The 22,167-nt window shown below is 46.2% G+C and overlaps 1 protein-coding gene across 7 annotated transcripts in view; it reads right to left on the bottom strand.

Annotated features, from left to right (window-relative positions):
* Positions 1–10,041: 10,041 nt before the first annotated feature.
* Positions 10,042–22,167, bottom strand: part of SNUPN (snurportin 1) — a 31,958-nt gene continuing 19,832 nt past the window's right edge. For all 7 annotated transcript variants that reach the window (XM_074392647.1, XM_010330849.3, XM_003942998.4 and 4 more), the window contains 3 exons: positions 19,585–19,662; positions 14,947–15,027; positions 10,042–12,792 (listed from right to left, as the gene is read on the bottom strand). In XM_074392647.1, coding sequence (XP_074248748.1) covers positions 12,481–12,792; positions 14,947–15,027; positions 19,585–19,662 — 471 coding nt within the window. In that variant the 3' untranslated portion in view covers positions 10,042–12,480. The remainder of the gene's footprint in view (positions 12,793–14,946; positions 15,028–19,584; positions 19,663–22,167) is intronic.

Here is a 22,167-nt window from a genome sequence, read left to right as displayed (position 1 = left end):
TCCTGGGCTCAAGTGCTCTGCCTGCCTCCCCCTTCCAAAGTGTTGGGCGTGAGCCACTGTGCCAGGCCAAATATGCTTTTTCTCCCTAGGCAAGCAAATGGTTCTAGGACTAAACTGTAATAAGAAATAGCAGCCCCTGAGTAATACAAACCACCGACTGGAGCCAGGAGAGGATGATGTCTCTCAAATCGCTATTTACATTTGTTTTGCCCATTGATCCTCGGGACACCAGGAGTCAATGATTTATGCAAAGTCACACAACTAATTAATTAGTATTGAGCTAGAACTTGGACCCAAGCATTCTAAGTCCTGATGAGGGATTCAATGAGGAGAATTAATAAAGATGTTCAACTGAGTAGGCTGAGAGAGAGAACTCAGCAGTGTTTTCAGACGCACAGCTGTGTGTGTGGGCGTGTGGGTGTGTAAGGGAAAAGAGTTTTCCGGAACTATTATCCATTACTGTCTTAACAGAACAATGTTTGGAAATTTCTGAGCAGAAGCATGAATAAAAAAACAAAGTACAAGGCAGCTGGCTTGCCACTTTGTTCTGAGAGGTAAATCCAGGAGAACCAGAGTAGAGAGGCAGCTTCCTGGCTTGCCTCTAACTGCAGGCTTGAACCAATGAATTCAAGTATGGTACTATCATCCTGTCCAATCAAATTTTTTTGTTGCTATGGTTTTGAGACAGAGTCTAACTCTGTTCACCCAGGCTGGAGTGCAGTGGCATGATCTCTGCTCAATGCAACCTCCGCCTCCTGGATTCAAGTAATTCTCCTGCCTCAACCTCCCGAGTAGCTGGAACTACAGGAGCGTGCCACCACACCCAGCTAGTTTTTGTATTTTTAGTATAAACAGGGTTTTACCACGTTGGCCAGGATGGTCTTGGTCCTTTGATCTTGTGATCCGAGGGCCTCCGCCTCCCAAAGTCCTGGGACTACAGGTGTGAGCCACCATACCTGGCCCCAATCAAATCTTAAAGACTGGGCTGGGCACCATGGCTCATACCTGTAATCCCAGCACTTTGGGAGGCCCAGAAGGTCGGATCACCTGAGGTCAGGCGTTCGAGACCACCCTGACCAACATGGTGAAACCCCTCTCTCTACCAAAAATACAAAAAAATTAGCCGGGTGGGGTCCTGCATGCCTGTAATCTCAGCTACTCCGGAGGCTGAGGCAGGAGAATTGCTTGAACCTGGGAGGCAGAGGTTGCAGTGAGCCAAAATCGAGTGACTGTACTCCAGCCTGCACAACAAGAGTGAGAGAAAAAAATAAAAAATAAAAATCTTGGTCTGGCACGGTGGCTCATGCCTGTAATCCCAGCACTTTGGGAGGCCAAGGCAGGCAGATCATGAGGTCAGGAGTTCGAGACCAGCCTGGCCAACATGGTGAAACCCTGTCTCTACCAAAAATACAAAAATTAGCTGGGCATGGTGGCAGGCACCTGTAATCCTAGCTACCTGGATGCTAAGGCAGGAGAATGAATAGCTTGAAACTGGGAGGCAGAGGTTGCATCAAGCCAACATGGCACCACTGCATACCAGTCTGGATGACAGTGTTACTCCATCTCAAAAAAAAAAAAAGCCAAGCATGGTGGCTCACGCCTATAATTATAGCACTTTGGGAGGCCGAGGTGGGCAGATCACCTGAGGTCAGGAGTTCGAGACCCGCCTGACCAAAATGGAGAAACCCCTATCTCTACTAAAAATACAAAAATTAGCCAGGTGTGGTGGTGCATGCCTGTAATCCCAGCTACTTGGGAAGATGAGGCAGAAGAATTGCTTGAACCTGGGAGGCGGAGGTTGCAGTGAACCATCGGCGGCGGGAGGAAGGGCCAGGTACAGTGGCTTAAGTCTGTAATCCCAGCACTTTGGAAGGCTGAGGCAGGTGGATCACCTGAGGTCAGGAGTTCGAGTTCAGCCTGGTGAAACCTCGTCTTCACTAGAAATACAAAAATTAGCTGGGTGTGGTGGTGGGCACCAGTAGTCCCAGCTAATCGGGAAGCTGAGGCAGAAGTATCACTTGAACCTCCTGGGTGATGGCAGTTTCAGTGAGCCTAGATCACACCATTGCACTCCAGCCTAGCGACAAAGTGAGACTCTTGTCTCCAAAAAAAAAAAAAAAAAAAAAGGAAACATTATGGCCCATCAATAGAAAACTCAGTAAGTAAATTACAGTACATGCATACATTGAAATAAGAAGTTGATATTTATTGTGTCCTTACATTTACTCCAAACACTGTTCTAAATGACTTTCATTCATTTACTTTCACCATAACAGTATGAGAAAGGTGAAACTATAATCCTTACTTTCTAAAAAGCGCCTAAAGTAGATCCATATGTACGGACACAGCCTCCTTGCTTGTTTTTTGTTTTTTGTTTTTTGAGATGGAGTCTCACTCTTTCATGCAGGCTGGAGTTCAGTGGCACGATCTCGGCTCACTGAAACTTCCATTTCCCCGGCTCAGGTGATTTTTGTGCCTCAGTCTTCAGAGTAGCTGAGATTACAGGCAAACACCGCCATGCACAGCTAATTTTCTGTTTTCATTAGAGATGGCATTTCATCCTGTTGGCTGCTCTCAAACTCCTTGACCTCAGTGATCCACCCACCTCAGCCTCCCAAAGTGCTGGGATTATAGGCGTCAACCACCATGCCTGGCCCCTCCTCGCTTTTTTATCTTACTTATTTTTGAGGCAGAGTGTCACTCTGTCACCATGGCTGGAGTGCAATGACGTGATCTCAGCTCACTGAAACTTCTGTCTCCCGGGTTCAAGCAATTCTCCTGCCTCAGCCTCCCTAGTAAACTAGGATTACAGATGGGTGCCACCACGCCTGGTTCATTTTGTATTTTTAGTAGAGGAGTTTTGCCATATTGGCCAGGCTGGTCTCAAACTCCTGACCTCATGTGATCTGCCGACCTCGGCCTCCCAAAGTGCTGGCATTACAGGAGTGAGCCACTGTGCCCGGCCAAAATAGACATTTTGTTTTGAGACAGCGTTTCACTCTTGTTGCCAAGGCTAGAGTGCTATGGCACAATCTCAGCTCACTGCAACCTCCACCTCCCAGGTTCAAAGGATTCTCCTGCCTCAGCCTCCCAAGTAACTGGAATTACAAGTGTGTGCCACCACTCGGGCTAATTTTTTATTTTTTAGGTAAAGATGGGGTTTCACCATGTTGACCAGGCTGGTCTCAAACTCCTGACCTCATGATCCACCCACCTCAGCCTCTGAAAGTGTTGGGATTACAGGCGTGAGCCACTGTACCCAACCCAGAATAGACATTTCTTAAAAGAAGACATACAAATCGCAAACAGGTATATGAAAAGATGCTTCACTGATCATCAGAGAAATGCAAATCAAAACTGCAATGAGGCCAGGTGAGGTGGCTCACGCCTTTAATTCCCGCACTTTGGGAGGCCAAGGCAGGTGAATCACTTGAGGTCAGGAGTTCAAGACCAGCCTGGCGAACATGGTGAAACCTCGTCTCTACTAAAAATACAAAAATTAGCTGGGCATGGTAGCGCGTGCCTATAATCCCAGCTACTCAGGAGGCTGAAGCAGGAGAATCACTTAAACCTGGGAGGTGGATCGTGCCACTGCCCTCCAGCCTGGGCAACAGAGTGAGACTCTGTCTCAAAAAATAAATAAATAAAATAAAGCTACAATGAGATACCATCTCACCCCAGTTAAAATGGTTTTTATCCAATAAGCAGGCAATAACAAATGCTGGCAAGGATGTGGAGAAAAGGGAACCCTCATACGCGTTTGGTGGGAATGTGAATTAGTCCAACCACTATGGAGAACAATTTGGGCACTCCTAAAAGAAAACTAAAAATATGGCCAGGTGAGGTGTCTCATGCCTGGAGGCTGAGGCAGAATGATCACTTGAGTCCAGGAGTCCAGGAGTTCAAGTTCAGCCTGGGCAACACAATGAGAACTCATCTCTACAAAAAATAAAGAAAATTAAGTAGGAGTAGTGGTGCACACCTGCAGTCCCAGGTACTTGGAAGGCTGAGGTGAGAGGATCACCGAAGCCTGGGAGATAAAGGCTGCAGTGAACCGTGATTACACCACCGCACTCCAGCCTGGCTAACAGAGTCAGACCTTTTCGAAAAGAGAGGAGTTCAAGACCAGCCTGACCAACATGATGAATCCCTGTCTCTACCAAAAAAAAAAAAAAAAAAATACTAAAAATACAAAAATGAGCTGGGTGTGGTGGTGGCACACAGCTGTAACCCCAGCTACTTGGGAGGCTGAGGCATGAGAACAGCTTGAACCTCGGAGGCAGAGGTTGCAGTGAGCCAAGGTTGTGCCAGTGCACTCCAGTCTGGGCAACAGAGTGAGATTCTGTCTCAAAAAAAAAAAAAAGAGATTCTGTCATTTGCAACATGGATGGAACTGGACATTGTTATGTTAAGTGAAATAATCCAGGCACAGAAAGACAAACTTCACATGTTCTCACTTATTTTATAGGAGCTAAAAATTAAAATAATTGGACTCATGGAGATAGAGTAGAAGAATGGTAACAAGAAAATGGGAAAGGTAGTGGGGGCCTGGGGGAGAAGTGGGGATGGTTAATGGGTACAAAAAAATAGAAAGAATGAATAAGAGCTAGGTGCAGTGGCTCACACCTATAATCCCAGCACTTTGGGAGGCCAAGGCAAGCGGATGGCTTGAACTCAGGAATTTGAGACTAGCCTAGGCAACATGGCAAGACTGTCTCAAATAAAAATTCATAAAGATCACTTTAGCCTGAGAGGCAGAGGTTGCAGTGAGCCAAGATCACACCACTGCACTTCAGCCTGGGTGACAGAGTGAGATCCTATCTCAAATTTAAAAAAATAATAATAGGGGCCGGGCGCGGTGGCTCAAGCCTGTAATCCCAGCACTTTGGGAGGCTGAGGCGGGTGGATCACAAGGTCAAGAGATCGAGACCATCCTGGTCAACATGGTGAAACCCCGTCTCTACTAAAAATACTAAAAATTAGCTGGGCATGGTGGTGCGTGCCTGTAATCCCAGCTACTCATGAGGCTGAGGCAGGAGAATTGCCTGAACCCAGGAGGCAGAGGTTGCAGTGAGCCGAGATCGCGCCATTGCACTCCAGCCTGGGTAACAAGAGCGAAACTCCGTCTCAAAAAAAATAAAAATAAAAAATAATAATAATAATAATGAATAAGATTCAGTATTTGCAGCCGGGTGCGGTGGCTCACACCTGTAATCCCAGCACTTTGGGAGGCCGAGGCAGGTGGATCACAAGGTCAGGGGATCAAGACCATCCTGGCTAACACAGTGAAACCCCATCTCTAATAAAAATACAAAAAATTAGCCAGGCATGGTGGCATGCGCCTGTAGTCCCAGCTACTTGGGAGGCTGCGGCAGAAGAATCACTTGAACCCAAGAGATGGAGGTTGCAGTGAGCCAAGATTGTACCATTGCACTCCAGCCTGGGTGACAAAGCAAGATTGTCTCAAAAAAAAAAAAAAAAAAAAAAAATTTAGTATTTGCTAGCATGACAGGGTGACTATAGTACAAAATACTTTTATCACACATTTCAAAATAATTAAGAATATAATTGGATTGGGGCCGGGTGCGGTGGCTCAAGCCTGTGATCTCAGCACTTTGGGAGGCCGAGGCGGGTGGATCATGAGGTCAAGAGATCGAGACCATCCTGGTCAACATGGTGAAACCCTGTCTCTACTAAAAATACAAAAAAATTAGCTGGGCATGGTGGCGCGTGCCTGTAATCCCAGCTACTCAGGAGGCTGAGGCAGAATTGCCTGAACCCAGGAGGCGGAGGTTGCGGTGAGCTGAGATCGCGCCATTGCACTCCAGCCTGGGTAACAAGAGCGAAACTCCGTCTCAAAAAAAAAAAAAAAAAAATATATATATATATATATATATATATATATATATATAATTGGATTGTTTGTAACACAAAGGATAAATGCTTGAGGGGATGGATACCACATTTACCTTGATGTGCTTATCAAGCATTGCATGCCTGTATCTACTCTTTGATGTACCCACAAAAAAGAAAAAGAGAAAGAAAAAAAAAATAGCTAAGTTTCAGGTCTCTGTCTACAAAGTTTCTCCTCCCCTCCTTGCACCTCCGTCACCAGACATATCTGACTCATCCTGAAGGTCTCAATTCAAAAGTCACTTTCCTAGCAAGATCTTCCTTGATTACTCCCTAAACTAAACTGCACTTTCTGAGACATTCTCATAGCACCTTTTATTCGTCAGAGAGCTGAGACCTATTTGTAATTATGTACTTGTAATTATGTTTCTATATCCATTGGCCTAGTGTTTGGGCGCCCTACTAGAATGTAAGCTTTAGGACAGCAGGAACCACATCTGTCTTGCGGGCCCCTGAACTCCCAGTGCCTAGAACCTAGTACATAGTAGGCAAGCCCTTAATAAATGTGTGGTGAATGACTGAATCAAGGAAGATGGCCACCTTAAACCTGAGACCTATCTTACCATTTTCTCCTCCCTTTTGTTATATTTATTTGGGTTTAATGATAGACATACTTCCAGTGCTGGAGTTGGAATATAACCTTCTCCACCAAACACTTCTATTTCTAAAATCCAAAGCTCTTCTCAAACATTGCTCCAAAGTAGCTACTGCCTATGAAAGAGACTTGTGCTGTGCTATAAAGATGCTTTGGCTATAAAAGATTTGCCCCACTCTGCCAAAAAAAAAAAAGGAAAGGTGGGCATAGTGGTGCACATTTGTAGTCCCAGACATTCAGGAGGCTGAGATGGGAGGATTGCTTGAGCCCAGGCATTTGAGACCAGCCTGGGCAATGTAGTGAGATCCCATTTCTAAAAAACATCTATCTATATAGAATGGAGTGCAGTGTTACAATCATAGCTAACTGCAGCTCTAACCCCTAGGCACAGGAGATCCTCCTACCTCTGCCTCCCAAGCAGCTAGGACTACAGGCACACATCACCATGCTCAACTAATTTTTTGTTTTGAGGCAGTTTCACTCTTGTTGCCCAGGCTGGAGTGCAATGGGGCGATCTCAGCTCACTGCAACCTCCGCCTCCTGGGTTCAAGCAATTCTGCCTCAGCCTCCCAACATACTGGGATTATAGCATGAGCCACTGCGCCCGGCAAATTTTTAAATTTTTTGTAGAGACAAGGTCTCCCTCTGTTGGCCAGGCTGGTCTGGACCTCCTGGCCTCAAGAGATCCTCCTGCCTTGGCCTCCCAAAGCACTGGGATTACATGTGTGAACCACCATGCCCAGTCTCATTTCTTTATTAGAAAGGACAGCTAGGGTGATTGTCTTACCCTCTTCCAATGTACAATGTGAGCTTTCAGGCTATCCTTTCAGTCACATCCACATAACTAACTATAGTTCTTGTTCTTAGAAGTCTGTAGCATATCCAAGCACCTGTTAGCAGCCTGCCACACACCTCCACTCAGCTTTCTCACCAAGGTCACTCCTGTGCAGAGGCAGAGAGGAGGTGCTCTCCTCTAGTGCATTCTCATTCCACCTTAGTATTTCTTCATTCACTCAACTAAAAGTTATTGATGTAACAAGTGCCAGGGATAATGCCAGGCACTGGGGACCTAAAGATGAGGAATACCAGGTTTCTGACCTCATGGAACTTGCTAGCTAATAGAGGGAGTGTGTAGTAAAGAACTTAACCTTGCAAAGAGAGTTCTGGCCTTTGCCCTTGGTTCCTGAGAGGTAACCTCAAAGCCCTTGGAATGTCCTGCCTGATGAAAATATCTTTGTTTACCAGGAGGCAGGCCTTAGGCCACACTGGACAGTCTAACAATGTGATTTAGGCAGAAGTCTTTGGGCTGTACCAGATAGTTTAGCAATGTGATGAGGGAGCAGGGAGACTTTGGATCACCCTTTATTAGCTAGACTTCTGGAGGGGCTGGAGACTGAGGTCAGTCACAGGGGCAGACAACGAGGTCCACATGACTGAGCCCCAATAAAAACTTTGGACACCATCCTGGCCAGGTACAGTGGTTCATGCCTATAATCCTAGCACTTTGGGAGGCTGAGGTGGGCAGATTACCTGAGGTCAGGAGTTCAAGACCAACCTGGTCAACATAGTGAAACCCTCTCTCCACTTAAAATACTGGAGATTGGCCAGGCGCAGTGGCTCAAGCCTGTAATCCCAGCACTTTGGGAGGCTGAGGCAGGTGGATCACAAGGTCAAGAGATCGAGACCATCCTGGTCAACATGGTGAAACCCCAGCTCTACTAAAAATACAAAAAGTTAGCTGGGCATGGTGGTGCGTGCCTGTAATCCCAGCTACTCAGGAGGCTGAGACAGGAGAATTGTCTGAACCCAGGAGGCGGAGGTTGCAGTGAGCTGAGATCGCGCCATTGCACTCCAGCCTTGGTAACAAGAGCGAAACTCCGTCTCAAAAAAAAAAAAAAAAATACTGGACATTGTGGGCAGGTGCCTGTAATACCAGCTACTTGGGAGGCTGAGGCAGGAGAATCACTTGAACCCAGGAGGTAGAGGTTGCAGTGAGCCCAGATTGTGCTACTGCACTCCAGCCTGGGCAATAGAGCAAGACTCCATCTCAAAAAACAAAAAACAAACAAAAACCAAAAAACAAAAACCCCCAAAAAATGAAACTTTGGATATCAAGGCTCAAGTGAGATTCTGATTGGCAATATTCTGTGAGTATTGTGACACATACTGGGAAAACTGACTCTGTCCATGATTCCACTGAGAACTCTGCATTTGAAACTTTCCTGGTTTCTGTTCCAGGCATCTCTTCCCTTGGACAACTTATTCTGTTTCCTTTCTTGTGATAAACTGTGACTATAACAGCTTTCAATGAGGTCTGTGAGTCCTGGCAAATTATAAAACCAGAGGGTAGTCTTAGGGACCCCCAAACTTGCAACTGATATTAGAAGTAAGGGTAGTCATGGACTACTCCCTAAGTTTGGGAAATATATATGTAAATACATAAGTGTGGTAAAATATAATCACTGTGAGAGCCGGCTGTATGGATGGGGAGGGCACAAAGAATGGCTATCCTACATGCAGAGGAAAATGTTCAAACAGGTATCTTTTGAATGGCATCCTTCAAAGATGAGTAGGTATACCCACCAGGTGAATCTAGTCAGAGTGAGAGCGGATGGTGCAGGGGGAAAAGTATGAAGCAGATGCCTTTATACATGAAACTACAAAGCAGCATCACTGAAACGTAGGCAGCAAAGGAGGCAAGGTAATTTATGAGGCTGGAGAGATATACTAAGGTCAGCTCATGAATGAACTTGCATGGCAGGATGAGAAGCTTCACATCTATCATGCAGGCAATGGGACATCCTTGAAGTAACATGATCAAACTTACATTTTTAGAAAGGATCGCTCGGCTATGGCAGGAATGGATTCAAAGGGGAAAAGACTAGTGGCAGGTAAACGAGGTAGGAGGTGGCAGTACCTTGTGGGAGAGATGATGAAGGCCTGAATCAAGGTTGTAGAGAAAATAGAGGAAATGGAGAGAGGCGGGAATTAAAGGACATGGTGACTCACTAGCTGTGAAATGTAGGACTCTGACTCCTAGAGTCCTAATACGGGGGACTAAGTGCCATTAACAAGGACAAGGATTCCAGGAAGAGCATGGTTGAGGGGGATTGAGGGGAAAGATACTCAGTTCAGTTCGGGACATGCTGAATTTTACGGTGACTGGAGATGAATGGCAAGTAGACAGATACACAGGTCTGGAGGGAAGGGATCAGTACATAGATGGCAGCTGAAGTCAGGGAGGAAAAAGCTGGGGAAATGTCCCTCAGATTTGGAAAACAGGAGACCACTGGTCCTTTGATTAGAGGACTTGAAGTAACAAGAACAGAAGTCAGATTTCAGTAGTTTAGACATGAATGAGAAATAACCAAGTAGAGAAACAGCAAATATAGAGAAATCACTGCCAAACACAAGCGGATTAGGGGACACAGACTCTTCCAAGGCAGCCACTGGAACTCAGCATGACTTTTTTGAGTTAACATTAAGATAACCAAGACTGCTTATTCTGTGTCTACTGGCTGAGAATCCTGGTCTTTTCTTTTTTTTTTTTTTTTTGAGACGGAGTTTCGCTCTTGTTGCCCAGGCTGGAGTGCAATGGCGCGATCTCGGCTCACCGCAACCTCCGCCTCCTGGGTTCAGGCAATTCTCCTGCCTCAGCCTCCTGAGTAGCTGGGATTACAGGCACGCGCCACCATGCCCAGCTAATTTTTTGTATTTTGAGTAGAGACGGGGTTTCACCATGTGGACCAGGATGGTCTCGATCTCTTGACCTCGTGATCCACCCACCTCGGCCTCCCAAAGTGCTGGGATTACAGGCTTGAGCCACCGTGCCCGGCAAATCCTGGTCTTTTCTCGGTGCACAGGTTCCAGCAGTACTTGAGGTAAAATAGGTGATCTCAAATAGTGGTTCTTTGCTAACTCATGCCAAGTTGGCCCTACTGCCAAGGCAAGCGAGGTAGGCCACACTGGGCAATAGTATCAGAGACCGGGTGTGATGGCTCATGCCTGCAATCCCAGCACTCTGGGAGGCTGAGGTGGAGGGATCACTTGAGTTCAGAAGTTCAAGGCCAGCTGAGCAACATGGCAAAACCCTGTCTCTACAAAAAATACAAAAGTAGCCAGGTGTGGTGGCTGTAGTCCCAGCTACTTGGGAGCTTAGGCGGAAGAGTCACTTGAGCCCAAGAGGTCGAGGCTACAGTAAGCTGTGATGGTGCTGCTGCACTCCAGCCTGGGTGACAGAGTGAGACCCTATCTAAAAAAAAAAAAAAAAAAAAAGAAAAAAAAAAAAAGACTAGGTGGCCAGATGTGGTGGCTCATACCTGCAATGCCAGTGCTTTGGGAAGGCAAAGCAGGGGGATCGTTTGAGCCCAGGAGTTTAAGACCAGCCTGGACAATATAGTGAGACTCCGTCTCTACATTAACAACAAAAAAAGACAGAGAAAGTGAGACAAATATGACCAGGGGACACACTGCTATTCAATGATTAATAGATAGTACTGGCTCCTCAGTTAAAAATATAAGGGGTACTCTGGAAAAGCCCTTCAAGCTACCATTCAAAAATACCAAGTTGTACTTGTTGATATGGTTGGCTGCTGACAGCACAGACTAGAGCACTCAGAACATTACCAAACAGAGACTAAATGTCTAGGCAGCCTACAACATGCTCCTTGGCAAGAGGAACGCGATGTTCCTATTGCAGAATTGACCTAAATTCAGGAAAGAGCTTATTGATGAAGGCAAATGCTTGAATCTGCAGCCAGCAGGATCATCAATGAATGAGGGTGGGAGGGCGGAGTCTTCCTTCTCCAATTTTACAAGGTCAGCTTGAGCAGCTCTCTAAGAGCCGACACTGAGACTAGTTCCACTGGATATGCTGAAGTTGTGTAATCAGGCTCCACATACCTACCACCTCTGCCCAAATCTGTTCCCAGAACTAATCAACACAAAGGGACAACTGCGTATCAGACAAGAGCTGACCTGGATCCCTGTGAAAATTTGTCCACAGGACACTAGTGCTGCTGGAGGGAATGGTGAAGTATTTGTATCCATGACAAGAGTCCTAGAAAGATGGGAAGCAATGTGGGAGCTGACAGGCCACAGGGAGTGGGATCCATTTCCTGAACATAATGCAGAAACTAATTAGTTTCCAACACAATCTGCCCTTCTCACAGCTGCCAAAGAATTCTAGTTCATAAATCTCAAGGGACCTTGCCTGCTCAAAGTTCTTCCTTAGCTTCCTTTATCCATGACACAAAATCTAAAACCTCCTATCTCTTTCCAGCATCCTCTCCCAAAGTCTCCTGGTGGGCTTCTTTTCTCACGGGAGTGTGAGCTCCTCAAGGGCAGGGACTAAGTCTTGTCCACTTCAATAACCCCTCTACTTGGCAGGGACCCAGGACAAGGCTTATCTCCTGGTAGGCACAAATGTTTGCTGAAGGAGTGAATGAATTCCATTTGCATTTTATCTCTGGCAATGTCTAAACCAAAGAAAATCACACTTGTCTTCTCAGAAGAGGGAACATACTCAAATACCAAGAATTGCAGTTCCTGGTAAAACCTTTCGGCAGCAACAACTGGAAACTCAGCAGAATCTCTGAGTGCTAAAAAGAGTGAAATGGGCCAAGATTTGAACAGCCATGGCTGAAGTAGCCCAGGGGACTGGAGTGGGAAGGGGAGAGATTCATGGCTATCTAAAGCTTAAGAACCACAAAATGTTTCTTACGAATCACATATATTTACATTGCGGATCTAGTATACACTTATCACAGTGGGAGCTGCTCAAATCAGCCTGAATGCTACCCAATCTGGGAGCCTCCACACAACTGTTTGAGCCAGCATTTCAGATTATAGATAAACTCTTTCTGGCCAGGTTCGCTCTAAAGAATGAAGTCACCTGTTATTACTGTCCTCCTCCCCAGTACTCCCTCTGGGGCCAGGTACCATCCTGTAGCTTCTTAAGGAGGCTTCCCACTTTAATTCTCCATGACGTTTCCAGGTTGGTCTGGGCTGTGGGGAGAACTCTTCAGTTTGGGGGTAGACAGGTGCTCCAACTCATAGTGCCCACTCTCGGAGGCCTTGTGTGTAAGTTTCTCCTTCTGGCTCTTCTTGTGCTCCATAATCTGCTGGAGCTGGTGTCCAGCATATTCTGGCTTGGTGGTCAGCGGGCCAGCTGGTACAGCTACACCGAGGACATCTGACACCATGTAGGGGCGTAGCCAGCCCACCAAGGGAGTACTTCCGGGGCTGTAGTGGGTCTGCTTGTGGTAGAAGAGAAGTCCATCTACCTACAGGATGGGGGGAAATTGAGGATCCAAATGACTTCTGGGGCCACATGTTTCCAGGAGAGCCTATATACACAAGGGCAGCTCTTATGGTCCGACTCCTGTTTCTGGGTCATTGACAGAGGAGAGTCCCAGAGGAAAGAGTCCCAGCTTCTCACGCATGCAATTTCTCTAAATAAACAAATGGCCTAGAAAACTAAATTTGAGAAAATAAAAACATTGGCTGGGCGTGGTGGCTCATGTTTATAATCCCAGCACTCTGGGAGACTGAGGCTGGCAGACTGCTTGAGCTCAGGAGTTCAAGACCAGCCTGGGCTACGTGGTAAGACCCCATCTCTACTTGAAAAAAAAAAAAACAAAAAACAGCTAGGCATGGTGGTATAATCCCAGCTATTCGGGTGGCTGAGGCATGAGAATCGCTTGAACCCAGGAGGCAGAGGATGCAGTAAGCTGAGACCGCACCACTGCACTCCAGCCTGGATGACAGAGTGAGATTCTGTCTCAAAAAAAGAAAAAGAAAAAAAAAAAGAAAAACATAAATAGCACTTTCCTGTTTACAGAGTGCTTTCCTGCCCACTATTTTACCCTTACCCATGAGGGTGTCTGAGAGATGGGGCTGCTCAGGCTCAGGAAGTTCTGAGGACCTCCTTAAAATACATAGTAAATAGGAAGCAGGAATTTGACTTGAACTCTGGTCTTCTGTACCCAGATTCCACGGACTTTCCCCCACTTAGGGGTCTGTGTCACAGTGGATGAGCTCTGTGCACAGAATGAAGAGCAGAGGAACTGGACAGGCCTCTCCGAGGCAACAGACTGCTGCGCACAGGGGAAACAGGCTGTCCAGAAACCCTGCCTCCCCGGCTATGGTTGGCTGCCTAAACCTCCCCCTAAATTGTTTGCGAGCTATGTTCTGGGAAACTCAGTTTTTCTGAACGGGAAGACCTCCTACAGTCCCACATTTTCTTTTCTATGATTCAGTGACTCATCTCTAAAAAGCATTTATTGTCACTGGGGCATAAAAGTTATAAATAAATTCTTACCACCTTCTTTTTTTTTTTTTTGCTCAAGAGCTGTGCTGGGATCTTACCACCTTCTTAATTGACTCCCAGAAATGCACGCAACTCAGCATTTGCCATTTCCTCATTTGGGAAGCTGTGATCCTTTTACAAAATTATATCCAGTTTCGCTGGGCACAGTGGCTCACACCTGTAATCCAAGCACTTTGGGAGGCTGAGGCAGGTGGACCACCAGGCAGGAGTTTGAGACCAGCCTGACCAACATGGTGAAACCCTGTCTCTACTAAAAACACAAAAAGTAGCCAGGCATGGTGGCATGCGTCTATAATCCCAGCTATTCAGGAGGCTGAAGCAGGAGAATCACTTGAACCAGGAGGTGGAGGTTGCAATGAGCTGACATCATGCCATTGCACTGTAGCCTGGGCGACAGAGTGAAACTCCATCCTAAAAAATGGTGACTAGGCAATTTTTTTTTTTTTGTTTTGTTTTTTTGTTTTGAGACGGAGTTTTGCTCTTGTTACCCAGGCTGGAGTGCAATGGCGCGATCTCGGCTCACCGCAACCTCCGCCTCCTGGGTTCAGGCAATTCTCCTGCCTCAGCCTCCTGAGTAGCTGGGATTACAGGCACGCGCCACCATGCCCAGCTAATGTTTTGTATTTTTAGTAGAGACGGGGTTTCACCATGTTGACCAGGATGGTCTCGATCTCTTGACCTCATGATCCACCCGCCTTAGCCTCCCAAAGTGCTGGGATTACAGGCTTGAGCCACCGCGCCCGGCCAATTTTTTTTTTTTTCAAGACAGAGTTTCGCTCTTGTTGCCCAGGTTGGAGTGGAGTGCACTGACAAGATCTCAGCTCACTGCAATGCCCCTCTCTGGGCCTCAGTTTTTCCATCTGTAAAATGAGGGAGTTGGACGAGTTGTCTGGTAAGGGCCCTTCCAGTGCCAGCATTCTGACTTATCCAGCAGGGGTGGAGCTCAGGCTCTGAAGGGCAGCAAGTACATCCTTTCTCCAGAATCACCTGCAGTCCCCTTCTGATGCTTTGACACAGGACAGTCAGGGGATATTTTAAGATTTTGTGTAACTAAGTCTCTCTGTAGCCTATCATCACATCAAGGCAATAAAGACAATGGTTTTGTTACCTCAAAAGGGAAATCCATAGATAGCACATCACGCAGGCTTTCAGGAGTACAAGGAAAATTCTTTAGCCCCACAAATTTAAACTGAAATAGAAGTTAGAACAAGGAATTAGTATTTATGTTTTAATTGATATTGGCCCAAGCAATTGAAAATGTCAGATCCGGCATGGTGGCTCATGCCTGTAATCCCAGCACTTTGGGAGGCAGAGGCAGGCTGATCACCTGAGGTCACAGACACCCATTCACTTTACAAGCAGCCATGACAGCTAAACCAGGGACCTGGGTCTCAGCCTGGCCAACATGGCGAAACTCCAGCTCTACTAACAATACAAAAATCATCCAGGAGTGGAGTCCTAGCTACTTTGGAGGCTGAGGCAGGAAAATCGCTTGAACCCAGGAAGTGGAGGCTGCAATGAGCTGAGATCGTGCCACTGCACTCCAGCCTGGGCAACAGAGCAAGACTCCATCTCTAAAAAAAAAAAAAGAAAAAGAAAAAAGAAAAGAAAAGAAAAGAAAAAAAAATCCCTGTCAAAGAAGAAAAATTTGTAGTCCTAAGTATTTGAGAGGTTACTGAGGTAGGAGGACCGCTTGAGTCTGAGACTGTGGCTGCAGTGAGCTGAGATGGCGCAACTGCACTCCAGCTTGGGGTCAGAGCGAGACCCTGTCTCAAAAACCAAACCAAATCAAACCAAACCAAACCAAAACAAAACAAAAAAACAAAGAAGAAAAGTTTTCGGTTTCATCCTTCTCTAACAATTCCCCCCTCCACTTTCTTAACTACTAGGTCAGTGGTTCCCAACCTTCCTTTTTTTTTATAAAAAAAAAAAAAAAAAAAAAAAGAAAGAAAGATAAGATCTAACCCTGTCACCCATGCTGGAGAGCAATGGCACAATCACAGCTCACTGCATCCTCAAATTCCTGGGCTCAAGGGATCCTCCCACCTCAGTTTCCCAAAATGCTGAGATTATAGGCATGAGCCACTACACTCAGCCCCAACCTTCCTTTATCCACAAGAATCATCTGGGGAGCATTCATTCATTCATTCATTCATTTATTGAGATGAAGTCTTGCTCTGTTATCCAGGCTGGAGTGCTGTGGCACAATCTTGGCTAACTGCAAACTTCACCTCCTAGGTTCAAGCAATTTTTCTACCTCAGCCTCCTGAGTAGCTGAGACTACAGGCATATGCCACCACTCCTGGCTAATTTTTGTATTTTTAGTACAGAGAGGGTTTCACCATATTGGCCAGGCTGGTCTCAAACTCCTGACCTCATGATCTGCCCGCCTTGGCCTCCCAAAGTGCTAGGATTACAGGTGTGAGCCACCATGCCTGGCCTATTTATTTATTTTTTTGAAACGAGGTCTCACACTGTTACCTGGGCTGGAGTGTGATGGCGCCATCTTAGCTCAGTGCAACCTCTGCCTCCTGGGTCCACGCAATTCTCCTGCCTCAGCCTCAAGAGTAGCTGGGACTACAGGCGCATACCACCACACCCAGCTAATGTTATGTATTTTTAGTAGAGACAGGGTTTCACTATGTTGGCCAGACTGGTCTCAAACTCCTGACCTTGTGATCCACCTGCCTCAGCCTCCCAAAGTGCCGGGATTATAGCCGTGAACCACTGTGCCTGGCCTTTCATCTGAGGACCTTTTTTTTTTTTTTTTTTCTCCCATCCCGCCCTGCTTATCTGAGGAGATTTAAAAAATTACTGACGCTGGCCAAGTACAGTGGCTAACACCTGTAATCCAAGCACTTTGGGAGGCCATCGCGGGCAGACCACAAAGTCAGGAGTTTGAGACCAGCTTGGCTAACATGGTGAAACCCTGTCTCTACTAAAAATACAAAAATTAGCTGGGCATGGTGGTGTGTGCCTGTAATTCCAGCTATTTGGGAAGCTAAGGCAGGAGAATCACTTGAACCCAGGAGGCGGAGGTTGCAGTGAGCTGAGACAGTGCCACTGTATCCAGTCTACAGAGCGAGACTCCATCTCAAAGAAAACAAACAAACAAAAACAAATGCATATTCTCAGGTCCCACCCTAGACCTAATGAATCAGAAACTCTACTGGTTAGTCTATGTTTTACCAGGCCTCCAGGTGCTACTGATGCATACTAAAGTTTTAGAACCAATGAACTCGAATTATTATTATTATTTTTGAGACAGAGTCTTGCTCTGTCGCCCAAGCTGGAGTATAGTGGTGTGATCTTGGCTCACTGCAACCTCTGCTTCCCAGGTTCAAGTGATTCCCCTGCCTCAGCCTCCTAAGTAGCTGGGATTACAGGAGCACACCACCATGCCTGGTTAATTTTTGTATTTTTAGTATAGACAGGGTTTTGCCACATTGGCCAGTCTGGTCTTGAACTCTTGACCTCAAGCAATCGGCCCACGTCGGCCTCCCAAAGTGCTGGGATTACAGCATGAGCCACCATGCCTGGACTATTTTTTTTATTTTTTTTGAGATGGAGTCTCACTCAGTTGCCCAGGCTGCAGTGCAGTGACATCATCTCAGTTCATTGCAACTTCCACCTCCCAGGTTTATGTGATTCTTCTGCGTCAGCCTCCCAAGTAACTGGTATTAGAGACATGCACCACCATGCCTGCCTAATGTTTTTTTTTTTTTTTTTTTTTTTGGAGATGGAGTCTTGCTCTGTCGCCCAGGCTGGAGTGCAGTGGTATGATCTCAGTTCCTTGCAATCTCTACCTCCCGAGTTCAAGTGATTCTCCTGCCTCAGCCTCCTGAGTAGCTGGGACTACAGGTGGACACTGTCATACCCAGCCAATTTTTTGTATTTTAGTAGAGACAAGGTTTCACTGTGTTGCCCAGGTTGATCTCAAACTCCTGAGCTCAGGCAATCCACCAGCCTCGGCCTCCCAAAGTGCTGGGATTACTGGTGTGAGCCACTGCATCCAGCCATCAGTGCTTTTTTTTTTTGAGATGGAGTCTTACTCAGTCACTCAGGCTGGAGTGCAGTGATGTGATCTCAGCTCACTGCAACTTACGCCTCCCAGGTTCATGAGATTCTCCTGTGTCAGCCTTCCAAGTAACCAGTATTACAGGCATGCGCCACCATGCCCAGCTAATTTTTTGTATTTTTGTTTTTGGAGACGAAGTCTTGCTCTGTCACCCAGGCTGGAGTGCAGCGGTTCAATCTTGGCTCACTGCAACCTCTACCTCCCGGGTTCAAGCAATTCTCCTGCCTCGGCCTCCTGAATAGCTGGGACTACAGGCACATGCTGCCACATGCAGCTAATTTTTTGTATTTTAGTAGAGTTGGGGTTTTACCATGTTGCCCAGGCTGGTCTCAAACTCCTGACCTCAAGTGATCCACCTACCTCAGCCTTCCAAAGTCCTGGGAATATACGCGTGAGCTACTGTGCCCGGCCTAGAATTCTAAATAGCATTATTAATAAAAGTAGTTAGTAGCATTTTATACCAACTTTTTTTTTTTTTTTTTTTTTAGCTAGAGTCTTGCTCAGCTGCTTAGACTGGAGTGCAGTGGTGAGATCTCGGCTCACTAAAACCACCATCTCCCAAGTTCAAGCAATTCTCCCATCTCAACCTCCCGAGTAGCTAGGATTACAGGCACCCGCCATCATGCCTGGCTAATTTTTGTATTTTAGTAGAGATGGGGTTTCACCATGTTGGCCAGGCTGGTCTTGAACTTCTGACCTCAGGTGATTTGCCCGCCTTGGCTTCCCACAGTGCTGGGATTACAGGCATGAGCCGCACCCAGCTATCAACCATTATTTATTGAGTGCCTACTCTGAGTGTTATGTTAGGAAGACTTGTATATTTACATCATTCAGGTCTTATAACACTCTGTAAATTAGATATTATTCTGTTTTACAGATGAAAAAACTAAGGCTAAGTGAGATTATTAACCTAGTAAACTTTTTTTGAGTCTGTTTTTTAGTTACGATTACTTCAGTACGTTTTTGGGGAACAGATAGTGTTTGGTTACATGAATAAGTTCTTTAATGGTGATTTCTGAGATGTGGTACATCCATCACCCAAGCAGTGTACACTGTACACAATTATCCCTCACCCTACCCCCGTGTTCCCACAGTCCATTATACTATTCTTATGTCTTTGCATCCTCATAGCTTAGCTCCCCATTATGAGTGAGAACACAGGCTGTTAAACTAATAATAATTAAAGCCAAAAATGAAATTCAGATCTGCATGATTGTTAAACTGACACTCTTCCCTTTATACCACGCTGTCTCAAAAAAGATCATTCATAATGATCATATTTAGATAACAGACCAATCCACACCACTCCACACCAGTCCCCATAAGGAACTCTGCGATCCCCTAACACCAGGTCTTACAGGATTTTTTTTTTTTTTTTTTGAGATGAAGTCTCGATCTTGTCCCCCAGGCTAGAGTGCAATGGTGAAATCTCGGCTTACTGCAACATCCACCTCCCAGGTTCAAGTGATTCTCCTGCCTTAGCCTCCTGAGTAGCTGGATTACAGGTACCTGCCACCACCCGGATAATTTTTATACTTTTAGTAGAGACAGGGTTTCACCATATTGGCCAGGCTCGTCTTGAACTCCTGACCTCAGGTAATCTGCCTGCCTTAGCCACCCGAAGTGCTAGGATTACAGGCATGAGCCATCTTGCCCGGCAGGCCTTACCGGATTGAGCTTGGTTTTCTCTCTCAGTCCTTCTTCTTCTGGTAACTTTGAATGTATCCAGTAGAATCGGAAATCAGTCTGCCACAGAGAAGGGAAATAGAAAGATGAAATATTTTCCATTTTAAACTGTAATATAAACAAAAACACCCTTTTTTTGAGATGAAGTCTTGCTCTGTTGCCCAGACTGGAATGTAATTGTGTGATCTCAGCTCAATGCAACCTCCACCTCACGGGTTCAAGTGACTTTCCTGTCTTAGCCTCCCAAGTAGCTGGGATTACAGGTGCCCGCCACCATGCCTGACTAATTTTTGTATTTTTAGTAGAGACGAGCTTCACCATGTTGGTCAGGCAGATCTTGAACTCCTGATCTCAGGTGATCCGCCCACCTCAGCTTCCCAAAGTGCTGGAATTATAGGCGTGAGCCACCATGCCCGGACTCCCAAAGCCCTTCTGTTCTCACTCCCATTTCCCTTAAAACCATAATGTCAGAAAGATATTTGTAAAATCTTTGAACATGTTTCTTAAAATCCAGTAGGTTTTTTTTTTTGCTGAGACTGGGTCTCTCGCTCTGTCACCCAGGCTAGAGTACAGTGGTGTGATCATGGCTCACTACAGCCTTGATTTCTTGGGCTCAAGGGATCTTCCCACCATAGCCTCCACAGTAGATGGGACTCACAGGTGCATACCGCCACACCTGACTTATTTGTTTATTTTTTAGAGGGAGTCTCACTCTGTCACTCAGGGTGGAATGCAATGGCATGGTCTCGGCTGGCCCAGTGCCACTTCCACCTCCTGGGTTCAAGCAATTCTCCCGCCTCAACCTCCCAAGTAGCTGGGACTACAGGTGCATGCCACCACACCTGGCTAATTTTTTAGTATTTTTAGTAGAGACGAGGTTTCACTATGTTGGCCAGGCTGGTCTCAAACTCCTGACCTCGTGATCTGCCCGCCTCGGCCTCCTGAAGTGCTGGGATTACAGGTGTGAGCCACTGCAATTGGCCATTTATTTATTTATTTATTTTTGGTAGAGGCTTGCCATGTTGCCCAGGGTGGTCTGGAACTCCTCGGGTCAGTCATCCTCCTGCCCCCAGGCTCTGAAAGTGCTGGGATTCCAGGTGTGAGCCATCACACCCAGCATGCTTTTCTTTTTGAGACAGGGTCTCACTCTGTGGCCCAGGCTGGAGTGCACTGGTGTGACCACAACTCACTGTAGCCTAGACCTCCTGGCTCAAGCGATCCTCCTACCTGAGCCTCTGAAGTAGCTAGGACTACAGGTATGTGCCATGGCACCGGGCCCAGTAGTAGTTTTTGGTTTTTTTGAGACTGAATCTTGCTGTGTCACCAGGCTAGAGTGTAGTGGCATGATCTCAGCTCACTGTAGCCTGCTTCCGGTTTCAAGTGATTCTTCTACCTCAGCCTCCTGAGTAGCTTGGATTACAGGCATGCACTACCATACCTGCCTAATTTTTATATTTTTAGTAGAGGTAGGGTTTCGCTATGTTGGCCTGGCTGGTCTGAAACTCCTGGCCTCAAGTGATCCTCCCACTTTGGCCTCCCAAAGTGTTGGGATTACAGGCATGAGCCACCAAGCCTGGCCCTCTTTATTTTTATTTTTTTTAATTCAATATTCCCAAACACTGATAATCCTTCTTGCTTTCTATTAATCATAAGTATTAGAAACTACACAGTTGTAACTTTTCATAAACTATTTTTTTTCCTCTGGAATTACTGATACATATCCTTCTGTGCTTATTTAGGACCTCTTCATTCTTTTTTTTTGAGATGGAGTCTCATTCTGTCACCAAGTTGGAGTGCAGTGCTGTGATCTTGGCTCACTGCAACCTCTACCTCCCAGGTTCAAGTGATTCTCCTGCCTCAGCCTCCCAAGCAGCTGGGACTACAGGTGCACGCCACCACACCTGGCTAATTTTTGTATTTTTAGTAGAAACAGTGTTTCGCCATGTTGGCCAGGATGGTCTCAATCTCCTGACCTCGTGATCTGCCCACCTTGGCCTCCCAAAGTGCTGAGATGACAGGCATGAGCCACCACACCTGGCTGGGCCTCTTCACTCTTTTAAATTATTTTGCTTTTAGAAATTAAAAAAGATATATAAAGTCTTTTCTTTAAATTGTAAAAATATATTTGGTTTTAGTTATCAAATTCGTAGGTTGTGAGTACATGTAATATAATATCTTTCAGCAGAATTAAAGGAAAGTATGTTCTACGTTGAATTTATGTTCTGAGTTGCAGGCTTGGTTCTGCACTTGGGCAAGGTACTTAACCTGTGCTTCTTAGGATCTCAGCTTCCACATCTATATGGCAAGGACAAGCTGGGTACAGTGGCTCATGCCTGTAATCCCAGCACTTTGGTAAGCTGAGGTGGGAAGATCACTTGACGTCAGGAGTTTGAGACAGCCTGGCCAACATGGTGAAACCCCATCTCTACTAAAAACAGAAAAATTAGCTAGGCGTGGCAGCACGCACCTGTAATCCCAGCTACTCAGGAGGCTGAGGCAGGAGAATTGCTTGAACCCGGGAGGCAGAGGTTGCAGTGAGCCCAGATCACAACATTGCACTGCAGC

The sequence above is a fragment of the Saimiri boliviensis genome, chromosome 2 (genome assembly GCF_048565385.1).
Source record: "Saimiri boliviensis isolate mSaiBol1 chromosome 2, mSaiBol1.pri, whole genome shotgun sequence".
NCBI lineage: Eukaryota > Metazoa > Chordata > Mammalia > Primates > Cebidae > Saimiri > Saimiri boliviensis.
This window is presented reverse-complemented; position numbering and strand designations above follow the sequence as displayed.